The sequence below is a fragment of the Anarrhichthys ocellatus genome, unplaced genomic scaffold (genome assembly GCF_004355925.1).
Source record: "Anarrhichthys ocellatus isolate YVR2014 unplaced genomic scaffold, GSC_Weel_1.0 scaffold214, whole genome shotgun sequence".
NCBI classification, from domain to species: Eukaryota; Metazoa; Chordata; class Actinopteri; order Perciformes; family Anarhichadidae; genus Anarrhichthys; species Anarrhichthys ocellatus.
Genome location: NW_022280244.1, coordinates 113,739 through 139,805, shown reverse-complemented (window position 1 = coordinate 139,805; position 26,067 = coordinate 113,739). Strand labels below are relative to the sequence as shown.

The 26,067-nt window shown below is 42.1% G+C and overlaps 3 protein-coding genes across 3 annotated transcripts; 1 reads left to right on the top strand and 2 right to left on the bottom strand.

Annotated features, from left to right (window-relative positions):
- Positions 1–2,359: 2,359 nt before the first annotated feature.
- fgb (fibrinogen beta chain) lies at positions 2,360–9,774 on the bottom strand. Its single transcript, XM_031878970.1, has 13 exons — positions 9,627–9,774; positions 8,676–8,699; positions 8,471–8,577; positions 7,831–7,933; positions 7,274–7,342; positions 7,018–7,132; positions 6,149–6,255; positions 5,831–5,945; positions 5,206–5,325; positions 4,965–5,087; positions 4,266–4,360; positions 3,438–3,628; positions 2,360–2,958 (listed from the first exon to the last, which is right to left on the bottom strand). Exons 1-13 carry the CDS (start codon positions 9,711–9,713, stop codon positions 2,724–2,726), a joined length of 1,491 nt encoding a protein of 496 aa, XP_031734830.1. The 5' UTR covers positions 9,714–9,774; the 3' UTR covers positions 2,360–2,723.
- Positions 9,775–11,067: 1,293 nt separating this feature from the next.
- Positions 11,068–15,738, bottom strand: LOC116400885 (ladderlectin-like). Its single transcript, XM_031878982.1, has 6 exons — positions 15,560–15,738; positions 12,992–13,179; positions 12,455–12,558; positions 12,232–12,366; positions 11,927–12,032; positions 11,068–11,417 (listed from the first exon to the last, which is right to left on the bottom strand). The coding sequence occupies exons 1-6, from the start codon at positions 15,736–15,738 to the stop codon at positions 11,350–11,352; spliced, it is 780 nt and encodes a 259-aa protein (XP_031734842.1). The 3' UTR covers positions 11,068–11,349.
- Positions 15,739–17,695: 1,957 nt separating this feature from the next.
- Positions 17,696–24,420, top strand: LOC116400889 (toll-like receptor 2 type-2). The gene is made up of 11 exons (XM_031878992.1): positions 17,696–18,013; positions 19,324–19,480; positions 19,571–19,720; positions 20,569–20,775; positions 21,441–21,563; positions 21,839–21,989; positions 22,115–22,279; positions 22,563–22,742; positions 22,846–22,986; positions 23,072–23,580; positions 23,872–24,420. The coding sequence occupies exons 1-11, from the start codon at positions 17,704–17,706 to the stop codon at positions 24,281–24,283; spliced, it is 2,505 nt and encodes an 834-aa protein (XP_031734852.1). The 5' UTR covers positions 17,696–17,703; the 3' UTR covers positions 24,284–24,420.
- The last annotated feature ends 1,647 nt before the right edge of the window (positions 24,421–26,067 follow it).

Genomic DNA, 26,067 nt, shown 5'->3' with positions numbered 1-26,067 from the left:
ATAGTAATACTACAGTACTACTACTACTACTACTACTGCTACTGAAGAACTAGAGTAGTACTACAGTAATACTGCTTAGCCACATAAACCTAAAGATGATGGTATGTCAGTGTTGTGTTAGCATCTTGTGCTACCCTCTAAAAACCTGTAAATGCAGCTTTCAGAAGATTAGAAGTGAACTCAACTGTTGGATTCAGTACCGCTCGATACTTTCAGAGCGATGGCAGCGCTTTGCTGGGCTCTTCAATTGGATCATTTTTAAACTCTAGCGTACTCTTGCTAGTTTCTCAACATTACCAATCCTAGCATTAGTGTCGCCCGTCTGAAGCATCAGAATGGTGGAGGTAACCACTGAGAACGCCCATCCACACACTAGTAAACCCTTGTGCTCCTCTCCGGAAGGTTTCTAAATGCCCCTCTGGCTGCAGACTGCAGGGTTTGATCTCGCAGACGGAGAGCAAGGTGGAGAGGAGACTGAGGAAGGTGTGTAAGATGGCAAAGATGTACGAAGACGCGGCTGAGAAGTCCATGACGGCGATGACGCACATCTACAGCCACAACCGGAGAGTCATCGTCAACAGACACAGTAAGACTGACTTGTTATGTATTCTGGACTAAAGCAATGCTGGCTGATGAACACAGTATTCGTCTCCAGTGTGAGAGCTGAAGCCGGTGGAACACTCTGAAGGATTGGCGAGGAACCTCACGTCCCTACGGAGACGGTCGTCCCGGCTGTCGCTGCAACTCCAGGAGCTGAGCGCCAGCGTCCAGAAACAAATGGAGGACATGTATCGAACAGAGGTGAGACCAGACGAGAGGTCGTGGGCCCCTCAGCTCTACGCAGCGTTTTAGCATCTTTCAGCTTTTTGTTTTGGTTTATAGGCAGCGTTACTGCTCCGGTAGTGTGTATGTGTAGTGTTTGTGTCAGTGTTGTGTTTACATCTTGTGCTACCATCTGAAATATCTGTTGAGCAGCTTTAAGTGAATGAAATCAAACTTATTGTGATATCACATGAACTCATATCCTGTGTTATAATAACACAGAAGTCTGACCTTAGCCCTACAGGGGAATAATAATATGAGTGTTGTTGTACGTCTCCAGGTGGACATTGACTTGAAGCTGCGAGCCTGCTACGGGTCCTGCCGGTTGGTGTTACCGTTCAGCATCGATCACCTCGGCTATCAGACGCTTCGGGCCGACGAGAGTCTCAGCCGGAGGAGGAAGGCCGCTCCGCCTCCCAAAGACATCCCACGCATGAAGCTGCAGCCTGTCGACGTCGGCCCGGCTCCGCCCCCAGAGTACAGGACCATCCCGGCGGTCCGGAGAGAACTGTTGACCCAGTTTGAGGACATCGGACAGAACCGGGTCGTTGTGGAGGAGCTGCTGGAGGCTCTCCACCCAGCAGAGCTGAGGCAGGTCTGACGGCTCACGTGGAAGTAAAGAATGTGTGTTTCTTTTAAAGGTCCATTCCAACAAACACAATGACTGTTTCTAGTTCTGTTTGTTCACAGCACCACGCTCCCTTTAACGTGCACACTCTCTGTTACTGTCACCACCTTCAACTTGTTCTGTCGTGTTTTAAAGGTAAAGTTGGTCGTCAGCCAGATTTACTTGATTTAAAATGTTTTACCTGAAACATCTCAAACAGGTTTTTCCCTCATTTTTAAATGAAATATTAACATACATATACTTCTGGTATTTGTATTACTGTTGATATACATTATACTGTAACATGTGTTATATACATACTATACTATGTTATTGTTATTATCACATATTACTATAATACCTTAGTGTATTCTGTACCGCTATACCATGTAAATATGTATAATGTTAACCACATCATATACAATATTATATTTCTGTTTGTACTGAACTCACTGCATGTTTTTCATTTGTATTATTAACAGAGCAGTTAATAAAAGACATAATTCTCTCTGCTCACTCTTGTCCTATTTAGCTTTATTCTTATAAAGTAGTTTCTTGTCGAAAGCTTCCATTAATCAGCACTCGTGGTCAGTTCTTACTTGTCTTGGAACTATATTTTCATGGATCATTTTGACAGGCTGGAGCTTCAGCAGGGACATAAAAGTGACGAAACGGTGACCGTGGTTCACTGGCCTAAGAGGGTTGTCTGGTAACCGCAAGGTTGATGGTTCGATCCTTGACTGGGACGTGTCATGTGTTGTGGTGTCCCTGAGCAAGACACTAAATCCAGCAGCCCACTGCTCCCTATATACAGGGATGGGTCAAATGCGGAGACAAATTTCCCCCTTAATGGAGATATAGTAAAATAAATACATTTTCTTTTCTACGGTCTCTAAAGTGCAGTGAAAAACCAAAGGAGCAGACAGAAAGTACGTTCCTCAACGTGTTTATTGAGTAGTGGAGGACAGCAACTCGTCCTAGTCGTGCACACTGAAGACGACACACATTCACTCACAACCAGTTTCTCTTTTCTCTGACGTCAAACAGTTTCTCATTTCTCTTTCTTCTGAAGTTAAACGCTGCATCACTTTGTGAAAACAGTTGTGTGTAAACGTGCGTGTCCATCAACACAAAGGTTACAGCTGAAATAAAGGACACACATGAATATTAGTCGAACACTACAAAGAGTTTTGAAGCTTTTCTAGTGGCTCTAGTTTGGCCCCCATTTACTTTGGTGTCTTTTATTTTGGCGGTTTCCTGTATGTGTTACGTGTGCGCGTGCTCTCCGACACGATTAGCTCGGTACGGCAAAGTACGGCCTCATCTTCATGCTCATGGCCTTCAGCGAATACCAGCTCCCCTTCCAGTTCATCCACACCATGCCGTCGTCGGTGCCGTGCTTGGCCATTTGGCGCGTGTAGGCTCCGCCCATGTAGTATCGGCCGTTGGGATTGGCCGAGTGGCAGCGGTTGTACCACCAGCCGCCGCCGTCCTCCCTGGCGCACTGTTTGGAGGGATCCCCGGGGATCCTGGTTCAGGGAAACAGGGACAGAGAAAGGTGATATATGAAAAACCAGAGGGAATGAATTGATGCAGGAATTTATTGTCAAGTTGGGGGAAATGTTAACGTGTGAATTTGTGCAGTTGACCAATGGCAAAGTACCTTGATAGAGGAATTAAGCCTTTTTTAGCTAATTAGCGGTGCAGCAGCAGCTACTTTAAGTTAGTCCACCTCTGCTGGAGTGGATAAATGCTCCACACGAGAGAAACAGTTGTTAAATGAAAGGAGTCCATGGTACAAATATGCAACTATGTGAACTTGGCAATGGCGTGTTATACGTTAGCAGCAACTAGCTGTTGATTTCTTCAAACCCCACTATAGAGTATCTTTTAGAGGTGTGAGAATGTTTAGTTCACATGAGCCTGAATAGCTGGATCGTTTGGAGGACTTGTTGGTTAACTGAATTGCCAGTGTTTTGGGTTTTGTCACCATCATCGGGACACTTACCAGTTGTCGTTGTCTCTGTCGTAGGTGCTGAACATCATGCTGTTGTGAACGGTCATCGTGCGGTTTTCACCGAACAGTTCTGAGGAGCCCTCCAGTAAACAGTTGCCAGCGTTGCCGGAATAACCGTTGACCGCCAGCAGGTAGTTGGCCGTCTCTGTCATGACGGTGAACTGGCGATACTGGGCATGGACCTACACGAAAGGTTGAGGAGTCAAAATTAAATTATCAAAAATACTAAATATGTTAGTTTAGCAATAATGAAACATTGGTTAATATTAGTACAAAGACTGTTGTTGCCACTGTTCAATGACGTCTTTATTACTTTCTTACGACATAGAATACTGACTCTTTAATATTTATTAGGACAAAATATACTATGATTTTATATGTTGTTAGTTACAACTTGAAGTACTATATCTTTTCGACATGCATTACTATGACCTTTTTTTTTTACTTTTTTCCAACATGCTATACTATGACTTATTTTTTACATTTTGTGACATAGTGATTTATTTCACTGAAACTAGTTTTTCATTTAGTTGTGAAATTAAACCCCCAAGGAGAACTGACTCAGAAAAGAAATTCCATATTCCTATTTCTTTTTGTCCTTAAAATAGTTTTTTATCCGTCAAAAATCAAAAAGATTTCTACTTTACTATCAGAAAAGATAAAGAAAAGTAGCAAATTCCTACATTTTAGAACCAAATACCTGAGAAAGTTTGGAATTTTTGCTTCAAATATGACAAACCATTTCGAAAATATTTGCAGATAAACTTTCTGTTGATCACTTAATAATTTCTACTGTAAATAGACACACAGAGGACTCACTTTGGTTCCTGTCCAGTCCTCCATCTCAAAGAGAATCTCAGTGGGGCCCATCTTGGTGATTTGACTAATACGATCATTGCCCAGCCAGTGTTCACCTGTCAGGTGACGGAGGAGAAAGGGACGCCAGTCAACCACAAATCACAGGAATAATGCTGCATATGAATATGTAGGTAACTGCCAAAATTAAGATTCAGCGACATGATTAGATAACAAAATGGTTTCAACCAGCGGTGGAAGAAGTATATATTTAATACCACACTTTAGAAATACTCTGTAACAAGTAAAAGTACATTCTAAAATAAACATTATAGTTGCGCAGAACGGTCAATTTTAGATTAATGTATATTATTATATTGAATTACAACTATTGATGCATTAAGGTGTCATTTTAATGTTGAATGGTGATCTTATAGTTTACTATTTATAATGCTGGGTAGCTTATGAATTTCACCAAGGAATAAATAGCTTTATCTTTCTCAATGATGATAACATACATTTATTTGGTGCTTATATTTAACTAGTAAAAAGTACAATACAATATAATAAATATAGTGAAGTAGTCTTACAAATTAATCAAGCAAAGTACAACTACCTAACTAAATTGTACTCAAGTACAGTTCTCGAGTAAATGTACTCAGTTACTTCCCATGGCTTCCACTCCCTTCAGCACCCTCTAGTGGTATACGTTAGAAGTCTTACCTGGAGTCTCACAGCGACCCTTGCCAGCATCGAAGGCGGTGTTGCCGAAACCGCGTCGATATTCGTCCCAGCGTCGGCCGAAGTCGACACTGCCATCAAGCCTGTTCTGGATGAGGACCCATCCTGGGGGGGGGGGGGGGAAGAAGGTCTCTTTTAAACACAGATTCCTCAACCAAAGGCCCAAAATATCCAAAGTATTAACAAACTAAGTTTAGGTGGCCTAACTGAGTTCTACGCTCACCTCCGTTCTGAGTGGTCTGATCACAGAAGACCTTGTATGGAGGTAAGAAGGCGTCGGGCTGGATGAAGTACATCTGGGAGTCTTTTCCTCCACGACGAAAGATGTCCTCACACTCCTTACCTGAATCACACAGGAGAACAAGTTCACTTACTTTTGTGTTCTACCAAAAGCTACAAGATTGGCGGTAGCCATCTTGGTTTTTCGTCGTCGCATCTTGTTTTTTCTCAACCAGTGAACAGGAAGTGATCATATCTGGACTGAGGAGGAGTGACGTAGAGACGCCATATACGTCTCTGGTAGAGACCTGTCAATCACCGTGTAGCCCCGCCCTAAAGCATCCCCTGCTTTATGGTCTGTGTGACTCTAAATGGACCATAATGTACTAAATGAACATCATGCTGTATTGAAGAAGACTTGAAACTAGAGATTGAGACCATAAACTCATGTTTACAATGTTTACTGAGGTAATAAATCAAGAGAGAAGTAGAGTCATTTTCTCATAGACTTCTATACAACCAGAGGAGTCGCCCCCTGATGGACACTAGCGAGAGCTTCACTTTTCAGACCCAGAAGTTGTCGCCTGCGTATATTGAACATTGCGACCTCTAGGGGTCACCACACTTACCAGACACCACCGGTATGGGACAGGTGGTCTTGCACGGCTCATTGCACTCCTCTCTCTGGCCCTGGATGGCCTTCTCCAGCTTCTGGATCTTCTGCCTGATCTTGTCCAGGACCCCCTGCAGCCACACAGCACACGGTATACAGTGCATTACATCAGGGGGTGTTGGATACACTACATTAGTATATTGTATACATTTATTTTTGTTTCAGTCTTTCTTTGCAATAGATTCAAGCTCATCATCTATTTCTCTCCAAGGTGATGCTTTACTTACAGCTAAAAACAAGAAGCATGATTAATAAGGTGTCAGCTCTTATTTACCTGTAGCACTCTGATGCTGGAGGGGAAGGTGGAGTCCACCGTCTCCTTGATGTAGGCGTGTTGTTCCTCCACCCGATCAGTGTACTGACTGACCACCCTGTTGTTGTCTGAGACAGGCAGAGAAACAACTCAGGAGGTGCACAAAGGAACAATTCGAAATGTTTAGATTGTACAAAACCATTGAAGTAATAAATCATTTTTGGCATGCATCGTATGAAATGATGTTGAACTACGTTTGTATTATTATGTTTAACTTATTATGTGGAAGTTTCAGAGAAAGATTGGAAAGAGGGAACAGTGTTTAATCTCTTTGTTTGCACCTGTTTCTTCTCTTCACTGTATTTGACGTTTACAGTTTTGCCACAATTCTTTCACACAACACAAGTTCACCTTATCACCTCGATGAGCATTCATTTTAATGTTGGAACACACAACTTTCTGTGTATTAACATGTTTTCCCGACAGTTAATACCTTTTTTAAACAAGGTCAGAAATTCGAGGAGTTTAAATGGGTAAATACTACTCTACTCTAAATATATTCTACTCTACTGCAATGCACTCTTCTGTAATAACTGTCTGAGATTGATTAACTGTGAGGTGAACAACAGGATAACAAAGTGGATCAAATACTTTGTTAAACATTCATTTATTCATATCAAGTGACGTAACTATACCTCAAAAAGAAACATCATTACAGTTTTACCCAAAGAAGAAGAAAACGTTGAGAAGAGCACTTGAAGGCTCTCGTTTCATTATAAACTATCAAAAGGATCATGAAGGCGTCCTGATTGGTTGAACCTTGACTAGCGGATCCATTTCGTGAACCTTAATTTACCGACATTATCCGGCTGATCTGGAGTCAGACTCACCGCCGACGATCCTCTGCCTCTCCCTCAGAGAGTTGGAAATGCTGTTGACGTAGTTGTAGATGGTGTTGGAGGATCGGGACAAATCATCCACCTGAGGCTTGAGCTCATTAATGCTCTGTGAGAAGAAATGGAAGCAACAGGAAGTCAATCCACAATATGACAGCAAATGAATTCCATTTAATCTAACATTTAGAGTTAGAGCAGCCAACATATCCTCCCATATTCTCTCATTGCTGAGATAAAGTTCACTTTTTACCGTCTTGACGTTCCTCTCTTGCTTCAGCAGCATGGTCTTCAGCTCGCAGCCAGTGGGACACAGAACACCCTGATGGACGAGAGAATCTCTGTTAGATGTCTGTCAATCACTGACTAAAGGAAGGGGGGGCTCCAAGGCAGCCATTGACTTCCTTCTATCCATCAACAGATTTATGGATGAAAATCAATTAGCAGATATCAAACCTGCTCCAGACAAGTGAATCAATGTTTTTATTGGTTAAAACAAATGGCTTTTTCTGACATTGGAGTTTTGAGATTTGGGGAATTTGTTTCTTCAAATAAACGCCTCAAGAAGAAAGAGTTACAGACCTGCATCATGATCATCTGGACCAAAACAACAATGTGTAGGATTTTGAATACCAAAGTTCAAGTTTCTGCCTTTTGTTCTTTTGTTTTTATCCTGAAATGAAGTGTAAACCTGGAACAAAGGCGTCTACAAACGTGCGCTAATGCTTTTGACATCGTCCAGCAGAAACGTGACACAAACATGTGGAATGGGCGGTCGTGTGGGCGGGTGGGTGATCGTGTGCGTCCTACCATCTCCTCTGCGGCGTGCGTGCATCCTCCTTCATCCGGCTGCTTCTCCTTCTCCTGCAACTGCTGTCCTGCGACTGGAGGTGGGGTGGGCCGGCCGCGATACCTGGGACGAAAAAGCACCAAAGAAATATAATAATAATAATCTGCTGGATCTGTAACAATATTTTATAAACTGACCACATATTAATTTTGACAAACTATAGCTGCTAAAAAGTGTATTGAAGTGAAAAGTATATCACAATATTTGCTTCTGAAATGAAGTAGAAAGTACTATAAAATGGAAATACTCAAGTACAGTACTTGACTAAACTAACTGCATTTATCTGACAGCTGTAGTTTTCAATATTTTACCATCAAGTCATACACTCATCTTCTAAATGCACAGTTATAGATTAAATCATATAAAAGTATTCATATCAGCTCACCCATTAAAATAAAATAGTAATGCATCAGGAATGATAACTCAATAATATATTAAAACGCATGAAAATGACCCATTTAGAAAAATAACTTCTGATACTTTCAGTAAATGTTGCCGCTGTTTCTGTACTTTGTTAAATGTAATACCGTTAATGTTAAATATGTATACATCAATATGAACGTGTCTTTTATTTGGTCAGGTGTCCGTGTTTGAACGTACCTGCCGCCGCTACTGATAGGGGGCGGGGCATAGCGGTTGCGGGTGTAGCTGTCCCCGCCCCTTGTTAGCGGACGGTGACCACGAGCGTCTACGGTCCCGGCTTTGGCCTGAGGGGAGACAAGAGGAAACAGGACGTGAGGAGGGAATACAAAAATATATCAAAATAAATGTAATTCATGATACAAATCAAGCATTTTCTACTCACTGTTTCATTCTTTGTAGACGATGCCTTGTTGTCCAAAGATAAAAGAAAAATATTGTGACATATTAGAAGATTAAAATCCATTTTTCTTTTCAAACTTGTATTTGTGTAAAAGCTGCATTTGTTTGAGGACTCTATAATATGATCGTATACAATGTATACTATACATGGTAGTTTAGGAGCTGGACCTCAAACTGAATGCATTATTACTGTACATGTAATCTGGTGATGAAGAGAAAGATGTCACATCTTAGATGATGCACAGTGTCATAAATACACACAAAAAACTATTACATCACAAAATAAGTGTCTGAAAGTGTAAAATGCCTTTTTTATATTTATATTATATTAAAATAAATCTACATTGAATATGCTCTTAACAGAATATCTGACATATTAAACTCTAAGAACAGTAACTAACAGATATCACCATGATTACTTACACTAAGACATTTTGTATTAAATTACAATCTGAAATGTAAAATATGCAAATAAGGCATTATGTAATGCTAACTTATGATAAATCTACAGACGGAAATATAGAAGAATTAATAAAATAAATGTTTTCTTTCCACTAATCTGAAATAAAATGTGTTTCCACCTTAAACATATTAATAATACACAACTACTAACAACATCATACAGGTCAGGAAGAGACGGTGAATTAATACATGTTGTCATATTTTATGTTGATCGAGTTTACGTTATATATAAAAATGTGCGTTTGGCCTTTTTTAGATTTCATTTGGTGAGTAAAGGTTTGTATGTACAGACAATAAAGTTAGAGATCCATATAATTCATTAAAAAATGAAATAACAAGGTTTGATTCATTGACTTCATTTAATTTTTTTGTAGAAATATTTTTTTAAAGTGATGATTTCACTGTACGGTAACATTTAAATATTGTGATTCACGGTAAAACTTTCAGGATGTCACCAAAGTGAAGCACTCACCATATCATAGTCGTCATAATCCAGGTTGTCCAGAGCCCAGACGGCGGACAGACACAGACACACACACCCACACAGCAGCGTCCTCATCGTGATGAAGTTACTCTTCTTCTTCTCAAATCCTCGTCTTCAGTGCGCCTTCACTCCTTCTCTCCTGCCCTCACATCTGACGCCACCCGCTATTTATCCTGCGGGTCAACTTCTTATCGATCTGCTGGAAACGAAAAAAGAACAGTCAACATCTGCCGGGGACAGTTTACCCAAACCTGAGTCACCGCTGCTCCCGGTCAGCCTGCTGGCGGAGGAACCAAAGGGCAAAAGGGCAAAAGGGTTGAAGGCTTTACTGATACGTCTGAATCTGATGATGTGTGTAAGAGACAACGTGTCCAATAATACAGCTTTTAACTTGTGTTGTTCGTTTTGACGTGAGGTTACACGATCTTTAAACGTTGACATTCAGCATCGCCAGTGTAGAAATACTCTTTTATGAGTACAGGTAGTATTACCAGCAGTACTCTCTGTCCAGAGAGTTAAGTTAGATACATAGTAACATGTAACAGATTCTGGTTCTTGTTTGAATGAAATGTTCAGATTGTTTCTATTCTTTGCTTCTTAATCACAAATCCTCTAATATTGAAAAATAACGTTTGTGTACAATAAAAGATATTTATCAATCAACTGAGACCGTCACCTTTAATTAGCCGCTCATTAGAACGTGTAACGTAAATCAGGCAGAATGAGGCAGTGGAACGCGTTTTAATGGAGAGTTCATCACGACTTTCTGCATTTTACAAACTGACAAACTTGTTACAATAGTTTTGATCGAGTACACGTATTTATTCAGACTTCCTTATTCTTTTATCTGCAACAATAATCTTACAGTTACAGATTCAGACATCCGGTAGTTTTAAACCGAGTATATTATTACAAGTTTCAGCCCAGAGTAAATAAATAGGAGTTGTGTAGTCTTTCCGGCCGTGAGGGCTCCATGCTGGGAAATGAGTGTGAGGGTTACTTCATGACACCCAGGCAGCATGTGTCACTATGTGCACAAACACTGACTTTAGTCTGATTGATGATTAATATCTCTCCCATTATTAGAGTAACTCTCTGTTTAGTGAACACTAGTTCTGAGAGGAGAGATTCTCCTCTCAGTCAAAGCTGGTTTTGTTTTTCCAGTTTCGTGAAATTAGAACGATTGAGCAACTGAAGTGTGTTTGAGTCCAACCGGTTGGTGGTGCAGCGTTGTGAAATGACAAACATTGTATTTACCTTCTGCACATAACTCTGTATGTTTCTGTGGTGTTCCTAAACAAACACCAGCTGCCTCGTTTAAAACTAGAAACTAGGAATCAAACTTTACATTTTATCATCTCAGACAAGAAGAAATATGTAAACAAACACATTTTGTTAATGTATATTTTTTTATTTTATTTGCGTTGTAATTTGAGGGCACACACTACACATGTAAAAGAAGAATTAATCAAACACCTTTACTCCTGCTTTCATTCATACTAACACAGCTAAGTGTGCATCGATAGCTTTAATGATGTCAGTGATTGACTCAATCCAACAGGAGGAGGTCATGTGTGTCGACACAGATACGAGATGGACTACAGGGAGCTCAGATGGGCAGACCTGGACCACATCTTGGCAGGTGGACTCGAAACCTTTGATGCATCTGTTCAAAACAAAATGAAACTCCAGCTGTTGGATGCGGCTGGTTTCACATCATCTTGCCACAGATGAAAGGGAGACACTTGTCGCAGGGGGCGTTGATCCACTTCTTGTGCACTGAAACACAAAAGATGATCAGAGAATGTGGACTTCAGGGATTTCAAGCTGCACGTGCAAAGACAACGTTTACCGCAATGAAGCATGTTTGTTGGAGTTGAAAGTCAATTTAGAATTTAGTCGTGTTAGCACGCTGGATCTTTTAGAGAAACAGAAAATGACGCACTAACGTCCATTTAGAGTCAAACAGACCATAAAGCAGGGGATGCTTTAGGGGTGGGGCTACACAGTGATTGACAGGTCTCCACCAGAGACGTATACGCACTTCAACCAAAATGTTTAGGATACAAAAACCTTGAACAGCACCGAGAGGCTACAGGACGATATGATGAGAGACAATCAGCTGATACTGACCGGTGGAAACAGCTGATACATTAATGCAAAACACAATCTTCAAAAACCAGAGCGAGGGGGGGATTTCCCAGGGTTGAAATATCTAAAAAAAGTTATTGTGTGTGTGTGTGTGTGTGTGTGTGTGTGTGCGTGCGTGTGTTTGCGTAGTTCATTACATCCATAGTTCATCTCCAGACAGCGCTCGGTTTCATTCATCCGGTAGCCTCGGGTCCAGTTTTCATAGTCAAACTTGGAGCCGTCACTCCACAGCCAAGCATTCAGCTGTGGATACAAAGACACAAACAAACATACGGATATACAGGAAATACATCAGTTTAAAATAAATAAGCAACTTTATAAATTTACAATTGAAAGGTGTTGTTATTGGACCACATTGAAATCTTAAAGTTTGTATTTTGTAGTTTTGCCATTTAGAACAAATTCAATTCCAGTTCATTTCTCCAGCAAAAGACTTCCTCACATGGACGGCGTCGGTGGCGCCGATCCAGGTCAGGGGGAAGCTGTGGGTGCCATCTTCGGTCAAAGACTGGAGGAAGTGGTTCTGCTCATAACTGTGGATGGACACCAGGTTGCCCCCTACAAACAGACAGTATTTCTGGAGGGGGGGTAGAGAGAGAGAGAGAGAGTTCACACATCTGGTTTGGTTTGGTTTGAAACGCCTGAGCGGCGGTGTCGCTCCTCACCTCGGCTTCAATCCAATTCTTGTTGCTGTTGATGAAGATGAAACACTCATGCTCATAGTGGGTCCAGCCGTACGGGCAGTAGGGCTCCATCTCCATCTCCATGTCTACACAAGAAGAGAACACATTTTTAATCTTGTACTCACGTTCACAATAAGTCTTTTAATAACACAATCACCAGCTTGTGTTCATTTACTGTAAACTGATTCATGTCATTACAGTGCTAGTGTTCTCTGTGACAATGCTTTGTATTGTTGTCAACAACACGGGCAACAGATGGCGCCAAACTCAACGTGAAATTCATTCAAGTGTAGATAAACTCCTGTCTCTTAATCATGTAGAAAAATGATATATATATATATACATATACTAAATGAAGAGATGCATGAAGTGAAGTTAAGGTAGGATACAATATATATTTTTTAAATGAAGCTGAACATGGAAACCTAATATAAACCTCATACGTGTACTGAAGTACAGTACTTGAGTAGATGTACTGTGTTTCGTTCCCGTGGGCGTGGCCCTGCGGGACGTACTGACCCATGGGGTGGGGTTTGTCCATGTTCTCGTGATTGCCCCGCATCATCATCATCTTCATGGGGTACGTGCTGTTGAGCGGGACGGCCCGGCTCAGGGTCAGGAAGAAGCCGAGTACCAGAGACACGCTGAGGGCCTTCATGGTGATGATGATGATGATGATGATGATGAAGATGAAGAGGGAGGGTCGACTGTCAGAACACAGCAGCAAATAGTCAAATATAATAAAGCAAAACTATTGAATAACAACCAGTTACCTCTTTAATAACCGACGGTTTAACGTATTATTTATGTGTATTAAGTATACATGAGGTACAGGAGGGAATCACTTCATGTATTTCAGGAGGAAATACTCGTTATTCTACTACATGTATTTCCTTTTCCTGTATTTAAACCTCGCTGAGATTAAAATAACTCTTTTATTATTGTATTTTTAAGAGCTCCGTCACACACGACACAAGAGTGTCACAAACAAATGTACATAAACAGGTTTGAGTCAAATACAATGAATAAATACTGCAAAATAAATAAAGTGCAATACTGGCCGGCAGTATTTCCCCCCCGAAGCCAAATTCCTTTTGATTTCCTGCACATGCATGTACACAACTTTGCAAGTTATACACAAAAAAACACATGATATGATGTAATATTATAGATTAAACTAAACAGCAGTTAAAATAAGCTCCATCTTGGTGGGACTTGTACACTTATATACATATATATACATATACACATATAAATGCATGCACACACAGGAGCACATGAAATGAATGCATGAATGAAGTTTACCTGTCTCAGGATCAGCCGCTGTGTGTTGAGGCGTCTCTGCTGCTTCGGCCTTTTTATCCTGCAGATCAGACGCAATCTGCCGAGTCATCGCTTTAGTTTCCCACACAGATCTGAGGTCAGACTTTACCAGAGCAGACGTCTCCTCATTCATGCATTGTATGCGTGTGTGATGCTATCACTGAGTTTCATGTTTCATCTTTTTATTGCTCGCTCGGTCTCGTCTGCTTCTTCTTCTCTCGTCTTATGGGTTTGTCCTCGACCTCCTTCTGCATTGTTTCTAATCTGGGTTGCAGATTGTTGTTTGACACCGATGGAGACGTGGCTGGATCACTTCATATCACATCCTCCAGCTCGAGCAACACAAGCTGTGTGTCGTTGTTTAAGGATCACACCTCAACCCTCAGAAGGAGCGGGTTCAGTATCACCGGCAGTAACCGAAGCCCGCCCACGTCAAAGAGAAGCCCACACGGACACGGAGATCGTTTTCCTCAATCTTTTAATGAAATTTTGTCCACATGAGAGGTCAGATATGAATGAATGAAGACATAACTAGCTATAGCATGCTCACAATATTCTTCTCTGGTGTGTGACGAGGAACATATCCGTTTAAACACACGTCTACTCGTGTAGACGGGCCTTTATTATGTTCACTTAATCCTGTGAGGAGCTCATCTACACTCTCAAAAAAGTATAAACTGCAAAAGATTGGGATTTTGATTTTGCACAAATTTGCAATTTATACTTTTTGTGGGAGCATAAACATAGTTCCACCCTTGAGCCCTTTACAGGTTAAAGCAGCAGAGTGCACGTGGAAGTTCTGTAGATCACAAATAAAAGTCAAACGACGAGTCGATACTGTAAAATAAAGAATAGATTATTCTACATCATTTCATATCTGCACGCTCTGAAGCTGTCTCTACGTTCAGCTCTGCTCGTCCTTCATGCCGTGCGGTACATTATTAAACTCTTACTTATATATTTGATATTTGAAACAAAAGATGAAGATGATCACAAGCAGCACAACAACTTCCTGTGCAGACAGGAAGTGCATAAGCTCAACAAGCATTACACAGAATCATCATCCATCCGTCTGCTGGAGACCTGGATGCCTTTTTCTTTTTCTGCATATTCACTTAAATACATACATATATATATATATATATATATATATATATATATACACACACACATATGATATGATGATTTATATGATATATGATCATTGGCTAAATAAAAGATATTTCTTTTAAAGTTACAAAAGTAACCCGAAGATCCAGACGAGAAGCTAAACGATGTAACCCAAAACTCACGAGCGGATTATCTGCTAATATACAATAACAATAATGAATCAAATAAAAGCCTCTGCGGCTCTGCAGGAGTACATCATGCTAATATAATCACTGCTAACATAATATTACTGAATCATTGTCAAATCATCTCAACTGAGCTTATCGTGCAGCAGCAGTTATTCATCTATATAATAACATCATACACAATGATTGCTTCACTAATAATCACTTATTACTCGAGATTCTTCCACCAGGGTGGAACTACACTTGAGCACGTTGTAACGGGACGTGGCGCCACCAGCTGGCCGGGCGGGGGTAACAGTGGAGCGGACTGTGGAGCACTAACACCACGCTGACGCGGGTCAGCACCGGTTAGTCGCGATCTGCGTCACATCTCCTCCTGCGAGTCAGAGCTCAGTCCCATCAGACAACGCACACATCACACACGTGCTCCACGTGCACTGTGACCTACACCGGCTGTGGACGTCGTTACTTCCAATGTGCACCGGACAGTAAACCTCCGTGCACGCGTTCAGAGATCACGGCACCGCGTTGTTCAGAGCTGCCTGAGGATCCTCGTGATCTGAAGCTGTGTTGAGTATCAAAGTAGTCCCGTGACAGCGGTCTGTACGTGCGCGGGTTCACTGCGAACAGGAGCTCGTACTGGTGCATCCGGTGTACACGGAATGGTGCTGATTTACCGGAGCGTAACGATATGTTGGGGACAACGCGTTACGCACAGCGGCTGCTGTGCGCCACCGTGCTTCCTGTTCACGTCCCTCCGGAGGCCGCACATGTAGCGAACTGTAGTTCCAGAAGTAAAAGTAACAATAAATAATAATACATAATGACATAATGCATTCATGTGACGGTGAAGAAGTGGACACAGATTATAAAAACCAAAGTGAAAAACACCATGAAGATCAAAGCTACAAACCTTTACATCAATACAATGATCCGTTTTTCCTGTGAGAGGTTTAAATAAATACCTCATTTCCAAATTGAACAGATATATTTCATATATTTCCAAACCACACACACAGATTGTTTACTGGATTCTCAATAAATCCCTCCAGCTCAACACATATGAAATACTCACATTCCTGTATGTCCTCAGAGCGTTTAAGTTTACAGAAAATACAAAAGAAAGGGTCCGTACCACCACAGAAAAGAGGATTCTGCAAAGCGTGCACTACATGTTCTACCACGTCTAGTTCTTTTTATGTTGTAGAGAAGCCTGTAGATTACTGGAGAACAGAATACTGGTTTGCTGAGACAAGACTCAAGTCCTTGTGTGGGGGAGAAATGGCGACCGTAAGAAAATCACAGTTCGGAGGTGGAAACATCGTTTCTCTTCTCAGAAACCAGAGTGTTGAAGCGAAGAAGCTCTTGACTTCAGAGGACATTGTGAGAACCAAAGGCCAGACTTTAAATCATATGAATCAGATGTTTTACAGTTAAATTCTGCTGTAAATTGTGTCTTTGTGGAGTTTATTCTGTGTTCTGTGTTTTAATGGTGGTTTTGTTGGCGCATCACCTTGTGACAGCGATTAAAGGATTTAAAGTATTATCAGCTCTTCTGTCATACGTTCCTTTTCTTTGGCTTTGAACGACTGTGGAGTTATTCATGTATGCTAGTGAACCTTGACGTCTCTCTGAACGGGGTCAAAGGGGAAGTGTTGGCTGGAGCAGAGACCACAGCCTGACAGATGTCTCTGTGGTCACGGTGCTGAACCTACAGCGGTGACAGTGTGTTCTGTAACACAAAGCACATGCAACACAATACAACAATGTGCTTCTTCTATAGAGTCATAATCAATAAGGAGTTCAGCGTAATTCTTCAGATAGACATCACAGTTTAGCACAAAAGTCAAACTGATATGTCCTCACTCTGATGTCATTGGACCGTATATGAGTTAAAGAATATGCAAAAGATCCTTTCATGCACTGATGCATTTTTACAAACACACATGTTTTCATGCTCACTACCTCTTTTCAGGCTTTCAGCCTCAACCTTCTACTTCCTCTCCTGACGGTCATGAAGCTGTTTCACTGCTTCTCTTGTCTTTTATCATTTTAGAAAATCAGGAAACAACCGGTAACCCAATGCAGACCTTCCTACAACAAAACATGAAGTTCATGTCTGAGAGTTTGACTTATCGATTGTTATCATTGTTCCGTTATATAACAGCAGAAGTCGTCCGCTTGTTTCACAGATAATTTAAAGAATAAAGGAAACACAGGAGGGCTATAAAACACAATGAATGCAGTGTGGGAACTCTGACACACACAAATATATATATATATATATATATATATATAATAAAATCTATATATATATATAATAAATATTAAAATATATATATATAATAAAATCTATATATATAATAAAATATATATATATATATAATAAAATCTATATATATATAATAAAATATATATAACTTATTTCTAACCTGTAATAATGGTAATGATAATAATAACGTTGATAGACCCTCATCTGATGGCTGCTCCACTAACGCGCCCTAGCGTTGAACATGAGGTTTATACGAGTCATAATAAATGTTAAAGACTTCCTCTTTTGTCAAACCAGAGTTCCTCACTGAGTTTCCTTCACTCTGCGTGTCTCTCCTCTTGATGCTCGTTCACTTCCCTGCTCTGTTCATCCACTCGATCGCTTTCCTTCCCTGCAGGATGGGACAGTCGAGCAACCTTCACTCCACCTTCCTCCTCCTCCTCCTCTTCCTCCCCTCGTGCTGGGGTCAGAGGCCGTCCTGCAATCGCTGCGACCTGCGACTCTTGTGCAACTGCTCCCACGGCGGATTGACCCGCGTCCCCGCGGTACCAGAGGGCGCCCTGACTCTTGACCTGTCCTTCAACGACATCACCGTGGTGACGGGGGACGACCTGACGGGACACGCGAGGCTGGGGTCTCTGAGTCTCCATGGTAACGTTGATTAACAGACAGAAGGATAGATCAAAGGCTTCTCTGTGACATGAGGCACGAGCAGCAGATTCACTTCTTCACCATGTTAGTGTACTTAAGGAGGCAGGACACGTTTTATGACAATATTTGTGTTTAACTGGATTTCTACTCTATTAGACAGACTATTTTTGACAAGATTATATATATAAATATATATATATTTATATATATGTATATTGATATTTATGTATGTATTGATATATATATATTTATTTATATATATTAATGTATATTGATATTTATGTATATATATATATGTTGGAGGTAAGGTTTGTTTTGTCATTTGCCATTAGTTTAACATTAATCTACAAATGAATTTATTTTTATTAATTATATTAGCGTTAAATATAACATTGAATACATTTAACGCTAATAATAATAATGAATGAAAGGTTTTGAGATGTATGAATTATAATATAAATGACAAAACAATCTTACCTCCAAGCTCCATTCAGCAGCTGTTCTGGAGCTTTTGATCATCTCACATGGTCTTCATCGGTCGTGATGGAACTGAAGATGTTCACGCTCAGGACTTCTCCATGTTTTGCTGTGCCTAAGGTCAAGAATGAACTTAGAAACTGCAGCTTTTAGAGGAGGATTCAGGGGATCTACTAGCAGAAATGTAATCTAACATTCATAACTATGTCCTCATTAGCGTATGATCACCTGAAACTAAGAATCTTTGTGGTTTCATTAGCTTAGAATGAGCCCTTCACATCCACATAGGGAGCGGGTCCTCATCACAGAGTCCACCATGTTTCCACTGGTGTCAGTGTGTGAAATACCTGATGGCAATCGAGGGGACCCATCTCCGCCGATACCACTTGGACCCCCCTAGAGCCCCGTATTTCGCACACTGGCTGTAGCCTACTTTTTGTAATTGACATTGGACAATGATGACATATGACTGAGTCACTCATCAGGACAGGGATTCTTTAGCCCTCCTCCTGCCGACTCTGCCATCTAGAGGCTGTCGAGGTTTTTAAAAGTAAACATCGGAGTAAAGACAGAGGACAAGGTGGAGAAGACAAGCAGCACCATCTCTGTGTCCATCTCTATGTTCATCTCCACCACAGAGGAGGCACAGACTCAAACGTGCAGGAATTAAACACCGCTTGCACTCCTTAGCCACAAGGATCTTCTCTGCCAGGCATCACTGCAACAATAATAACATTAATGACAATTGATGATAATCAGTGGTCCACTGATTGAACCCTGGGGAACGCCTAGAGTGCCGGATGTTTTTACATGTCGATATTACTGTCCTCCAGGTAACAAACTAGCTGTGATCCATCCGTCAGCGTTTGACTCTCTGTGGAGCCTGGAGGAGCTAGATCTGTCTGACAACCAGCTGACTGCTCTCAACCACAGATGGTTCAGCAAGCTAGGAGCTCTACAGGAGCTCAACCTGCTCCACAACCCCTACAGGTGAAGCACTCAGGTTACAGTTCAAAGGCCGAGCAGTGACAATGCAAATCACATTTGATGTTCGTGGTTTGTGTGTCTTGTGTCCTCCAGCTGCCTGGGTTCTCCTCCAGTGTTTCAGAGGCTGGTCAGGCTGAGGAGGCTGAGGTTTGGAGGTCCTGCTCTGGAGGAGCTAAAGAGAGGAGATCTGTCTGGAGTCACTCAGCTGGAGGAGCTCACTGTGCACGCCAACAACCTGACGAGGTGAAGGACTGACACTGTTTGTGTGTTTATGTTGTTGCACGAGAGTCAAATGTCCTAAAAAGGAAAATAAATGTATGTATATATATATAAATGTAGTATGTATGTATGTATGTATGTATATGTAGATAGATAGATATATTACACTGGGAGACAGCACAGAACATTCTTGTCTGTGTAGCAACTTCAAATATAATTGATTCTAATGTTTTATAAGAGAAAATACCAAAACATGATAAGAGCTGATGCAGCTGATTCAGGAGTTTGAAGAGTCAAATTCGATGTGGTTCTTATGGTTATCCTCTCGGCCCTGTCATTTGTGATAACATCACATTATCCACATTAATCAAATTGATTATAAATGCAGATGATGAGGGAAAGTATAACGTATAAGCAAGATCAAATATAAGGTTGGTGTCAAAATATTAAAAGGGCATCGGCTCCATGCGGTCGGGCAGAGAGTACGCTAGAGGGAACCTCATCACGCTTTTTCCACTGGAAGAACATCCTAACTAGAGGGAACCGCACCGTTTTAGTGCACTTTTCATCAGGTTTTCTTCAATGGAAGGGTATCCTAGAGGGCTCTTTATCACATTTTCTCCATTGGATGGGCACTCTAAAGGTCACTTCATCGCGTTTTCTCTGATGGAAGGGCATCGTAGAAGGCTGTTTTTCATGTTTTATCAACCAGAGGGGCATCCAAGAGGGCACTTTCGCTGCAGTTGTAAATGTAAGGACCAAAGACTGAAGCCCTGAATATTGAATCCACAGTCTGCCCTTCCCTTTAAAGGATCTTACTATTCCCCATCTTCCACTTAACCTCTCCTGTCTCTCTCCCTCTCTCGCTGCAGGTATGAAACCGGTACGCTAGCGGACGTTTGGCCGCTGGGTCGTGTCACTTTGAGCCTCCGTGGTCCATTTTTAACGAACGTAGCCTTAGCCTCGGCTGTGCTCGGGGACGTGTCATACCCTGAGACGTGGATCATTCTGGAAGATCTCCATCTGATGAGGAATCAGTCTGTTCAGCCCTCCAGAGAGGTGACCAGGAGGAGAGTCAGGTCTGTCTACAATCTGTTTTTCTTTAATACTCGCGTTCATGCAGAATTCCTAATGAAGCACTGATGAACACAATGATAGGGCTGAGAGGGCAGTCGATGCTGTAATTATGAGTGTGAAACTCTCAATAATAAGAAAGTGCCTGAACATAAGAGAAAAATAATAAAGAGAAATAAGTGCAATACTCTTAATGTACAGTATATTTGCAGTCACCAGCACGTACCTTTTACTCCTCTACTTTCTCCATTTCAATGATTTACAGCTTCGGTTGTACAGCGGTACTGTCACTATATCCTGACAGTAGTACATGGGACAGACAAACTGTGAAAACAGTCAGATTCCTCTGCCTTCTCTTAGTGCTCCTAAAGGCACTTGCAAGTGTCTGCCGTGCCTGAAGGAAAACACCCAATCAGAGTCAGGGATTCTCTAAAGCAGCTGTCAATCACTGCAAGCAAACTGTCAAACTATGGGAAGCATTGATCAAATTTGAGATTTGAGATATTTAAACGTAACATTTCAGTAAATTTGTAATACAAAAAACAATTGTCTTAATGATTGTAATCAACAGGGGAAGTTTAAAGGCGTTATACATTTTTGGGGTGTAAAAATGTAAAATCGGTTTGGCAGACAAACCAACCAGTCGCTCCTCTATGATGTCTCTCTTCAGGAAAATGACCTTACGTAACGTTTCTGTGTCCGATGAGGCCATTGCTGACCTCCTGGTGGCGGTGGATGGGGCGCCGCTCACCTCCTTGTCCGTGGACGACGTCACACTGACAGGCGAGGGCAGGTAGGAAACCAGCACGGCAGCACGATCTAGCAAATTCATTGACGCCAACTTTCTTGCTAGATTTAGAGACTTTTTTGTCAAAAGGCGCCTAGCGACAGTTCTAGTGACCTTTTGGGACGGGCCTTAATTCGTCTCATTTGATGAACACCAGTGTTCAGGCTAAGAAGCAGCACGTTTAGTCAACCAATCAGCAGCCCGGCAGAAACATAAACGAGCTGCGAATGTACGTACCTACTGGGTAGTTTAATGGTTTGTTGTTTCTCCGTTGGTGTTAGGTGGGAGCGAGCCAGATGGACAGACCATAAAAGCATTGACGAGTTCTTCCTACGAAATGTCAAAGTGCTGAAAGTCTTTCAGTTTGCCTCCCTTCTGGGGCTGCAGTTTCTGCTGCAGTACCCCAGGAAGTTGTCCGTCATAAACAGTCAGGTAAGGACGGTGTTATCTGTCTCGTGCGATAGCTACATCAATCCACTACATAGCTGGAGCAAGGAGTCCCGATTGTAAGATTGAAATTAAGAGTGTGGTTTTAAAGTCAGAACTTTTACCCTCAGGTGTTTGTGTTGCCCTGTCTCACGTCCCGCCTGCTCGTGAACCTGCAGTACCTGGACCTGTCCGACAACCTGCTGACTGACCTGACTCTGGTGGAGACACTGTGCGATGGAGACGGCACTCTGAAGGACCTCAGAGTTTTGAACCTCAGTGGAAATGCTCTGAAGGTGCCTTTGTGAAACTTGAAAAAACTGTCTTTATTTTTTTGTGGATTTTTTGTTAATTCGTACTTCCTAGCTACAAAGAAGTCCAGCTAGCGGCACTTGAGAGACAATGTGTTGTTTAACCACAGAGGAGTAGTACTCCTACTGACTAGTAACCTGATAATCACAAGTAAAATCACTGAGGTGCCAATAAAGTATAAATCCAAGAATACGTAAAAAAAAAAAATTTGGAGATGAATACCTGCTTCCTGAAGACTCGTCTGCTTCTGTCTTCTCTGCTGTCCAGTCTTTGTACACGATGAACCAGCAGGTAACAAAGCTCTCCAAACTGACCCACCTGGACATCAGCCGGAATGGATACAGCTCCATGCCCCAGGGCTGCTCCTGGCCCTCCACCCTGCGATACCTCAACATCTCCAGGGCCAAACTTACTACCATCACTCCTTGTTTACCTGCAACTCTGGAGGTACTGAAAGTGAAAGTGGACCATGTAGCAGTAATCCTGACAGTCAACCTGACACACACACTGCAGCAAACACCACTTTTATCTTGTGCTTTATCACATACAGGTGTTGGATCTGAGCAACAACGACCTCAAGGGCTTCACCCTGGTCCTGCCTGCCCTGAGAGAGCTCTACCTCTCTGGGAATAAGTTACTGAGGCTGCCCCCTGGATGGCTGTTCCCCAATCTGCAAACACTGACAATACAGGTAAGGACCAATCACTCAATCATACATTTCTTCTTCCAGTCCTCTTTGTATTCCCCCAGTGTGACCCCAGTGTGTTCTCCCACAGTCGAACACCCTGAACATGTTCGACCGTTTGGACCTCCAGTCGTACAGGCGGCTCCAGGACCTCCAGGCGGGTCAGAACAAATTCGTCTGCTCCTGTGACTTTGTCTACTTCTTCCAGTCGGCCGTTCAAGGAGGTGGAGGCGTGCATTTGACAGATGGAGAGGAGAGCTACGTCTGCGACTCTCCTCTCTACCTGCAGGGGGAACCGGTGGGTCGAGTCCAACTCTCTGTTGTCGTGTGCCACCGGGTTTTGTTTGTGTCCGTGAGCTGTGGGGTGGCACTGGTTATAGGGATACTGGTGTGTGTCCTGCTGTGGCGCCTCCATGCGTTCTGGTACCTCAAGATGATGTGGGTGTGGCTGAGGGCCAAGCATAGCTCCCGGGAACGGCGGCAACGCAGAGATGGAGCAGAAACGGAGGAGTTGCTGTCCTACGATGCCTTTGTGTCCTACAGCGAGAGAGATGCGAGCTGGGTGGAGAACTTCTTGGTACCTGAGCTGGAGGAGCCACGGTAATGTTGATCTATATCTTTAAAACATAATAACGTTCTACCGTTTGTTTATCTGTTTGTTAGTTAGCAGGGTATCTCAAAAGCTCAAAAAGTACTTACCAGATTTCAGTGAACCTTGGTAAAAAAGTTAGTTTGGCACAAGACGATGAGCAGAGCCCACATCAACTTTTAGTTAAAAGACTTTTGGAAATTTCAGATTTTTGACAAATTACCATTCCAATAAATTTCATGCGATATTTACCAAATATGGCAAAGATTAAAACATTACCTTCTCTCTGGTTTATACTCCAGGGAGAACGATGAAGACTCTGTGAACCACAGAGCCCCCCGACCTCTGACCCTGTGCCTCCACAAGCGGGACTTCCTTCCTGGACACTGGATTGTGGACAACATCATGAGCGCTATGGAGCGCAGCCGGCGCACCGTCTTCATCCTCTCGGAGAATTTTGTCCAGTCGGACTGGTGCCGCTACGAGCTGGAGTTTTCCCACTTCCAGCTGTTCGATGGCAGTGCCGGCGAAGATGCGGCCATCTTGGTCCTGCTGGAACCGCTGTCCAAGGACGACATCCCCAAACGCTTCTGCAAGCTGCGCAAACTCATGAGCTCCAGCACCTACCTGGAGTGGCCTCAGGAGGAGGAGAAGAGTGGGGAGTTCTGGAGGAAACTCCGCCACGCTTTGAGAGAAGAAGATGAGGATGACTGAGAGAGAAAGACGATCGGCTTTCATCAGATCATTCTGGTTTCTTCCACCCTTTGTAGATTTAAGGGTTTGATCAACTCAACTTTGTTCAAATAATGATGTAAAAGAAAACAGCTGATGAATGACAAAATTAAATTGTTTGCCTAACATAGATCCCATTGTCTTCTTTTTAGTAATACATTCTTTTAATTAATAAAATCCTTTAAAACTTGTAATGCATTTAATGTGTAACCTTAAAGATTGAGAAAAACACACCTTTGCCTGAACTGCACAGCAATCAACCAACCTTTACAATTATCTAAATCAATGAAAAGTTAGAGTAGACCTTAAACTTGCATTAAAAGTAAAAGTGTTTTGCAGCTCCATGTGCTGGTAGTGTGGTGAGATGGCCACTTGGGGAAGCTGTTGGCTTGTGATCGCTGCTACAACCTGAGGACGTCGTCAGTGGACGTGAAACAGATTTTGGGAACATTAAGAAGCTGCAGCACTTGAAAATTAAATGAAATCAGGAAAAGTAACAGCTGTGAGGACCAACATTATTGTTTAAGTTAGGTTTGTTGGGAACAACAATAATACAAATTGATGACAGAAAACAGATTGAGAAGATAATCAAACAAGTGACATTTAATATAATGCAAACAGAATTCATCAGGAGGCTGAAGGTCACATGGGTAAAAAAAGTAAAAAATGTAAAAAAACACAGTAAGGCTAGGATACAGAAGTAATGATATGAAAGAAACAAACAATGAACAAACTCAAAGTTTAAAAAGTTACAATACTACACCCCGTTCCCCACCACAGGGGATATTATATTTACAGTAGCTGATTAAAGAAACCAACATGTTGTCATCCAGTTCACTATATTCGAAAATACACTTAAAAGAAACAAGAAAGTGGAGCATAAAAATGTGTTCAGTTGACAAACAAAGGATTTAGCGAGTCGGTCACTGGGAGAATAATGACTTCATGAACTACAAAAATAACCAATGCAGCCATAGAACTAGAATAGGAGTAGAACTGTTTTCTGTGTTCACTGACAAGTACAAAAGAAAATGGGGATTGTTTTTACTTGTTATGGTGACAACACAAGCCAGTGGGGCCGAGAGCGGATTCAGCTTGAAACTTATTTGAAATACATCAACAGCAATCGTAATCCACGATAAAATGCACTTTCCTCGAAACGTAACAGGTGAGATTACAGTTAAAAGTACTCATTCAAATAAACACATTATAGCTGGAGGGGATACATTTCCAGCATATGTGAAAAGTCAGTACAAAAGAAGAGGCACGAATTAGGAATCATAAAAATGTCAACTAGTAATATGATCCACTGGACAGGTTATGACAATTTCCTGCAGGAGCCCCTAATTACATGTTAAAATGTCATTGGCTCGGAGGTGTCCTCTGGGTCGTCAGCGTCTGCCTGGTCGTCAGCGTCTGCCTGGTCGTCAGCGTCTGCCTGGTCGTCAGCGTCTGCCTGGTCGTCAGCGTCTACCTGGTCGTCAGCGTCTGCCTGGTCGTCAGTGTCTGCTTGGTCGTCAGTGTCTGCTTGGTCGTCAGTGTCTGCTTGGTCGTTACTCTCTGCTTGGTCGTCACTCTCTGCTTGGTCGTCAGTGTCTGCTTGGTCGTCAGTGTCTGCTTGGTCGTCACTCTCTGCTTGGTCGTCACTCTCTGCTTGGTCGTCAGTGGAAGTTGCATACAGTACCTTCTTTAGGTCTGGGTTTCTCTTTGCTTCTTTCGCAACTCTCTTCAACATCGCCTCATTTCCGTTTTGCTTCAGCTGACTC

Bases quoted from the DNA above. Each gene is read 5' to 3' on its own strand.
- fgb (XM_031878970.1), bottom strand. From the start codon at position 9,713: ATGAGGACGCTGCTGTGTGGGTGTGTGTGTCTGTGTCTGTCCGCCGTC. The intron at 8,700-9,626 runs GTGAGTGCTTCA...TTGGACAACAAG, and splicing joins ATTATGACGACTATGATATG to GCATCGTCTACAAAGAATGA. The intron at 4,361-4,964 runs GTAAGACTTCTA...GTCACCTGACAG, and splicing joins GGGTCGCTGTGAGACTCCAG to GTGAACACTGGCTGGGCAAT.
- LOC116400885 (XM_031878982.1), bottom strand. From the start codon at position 15,738: ATGCACCAGTACGAGCTCCTGTTCGCAGTGAACCCGCGCACGTACAGA. The intron at 12,559-12,991 runs GTCAGTACGTCC...CTTCTTGTGTAG, and splicing joins GGACAAACCCCACCCCATGG to ACATGGAGATGGAGATGGAG. The intron at 11,418-11,926 runs GTAATGAACTAC...TTTGTGTTTCAG, and splicing joins TCTGGAGATGAACTATGGAT to TGCACAAGAAGTGGATCAAC.
- LOC116400889 (XM_031878992.1), top strand. From the start codon at position 17,704: ATGCTCGTTCACTTCCCTGCTCTGTTCATCCACTCGATCGCTTTCCTT. The intron at 19,721-20,568 runs GTGAAGGACTGA...CTCTCGCTGCAG, and splicing joins CACGCCAACAACCTGACGAG to GTATGAAACCGGTACGCTAG. The intron at 22,987-23,071 runs GTAAGGACCAAT...GTTCTCCCACAG, and splicing joins TGCAAACACTGACAATACAG to TCGAACACCCTGAACATGTT.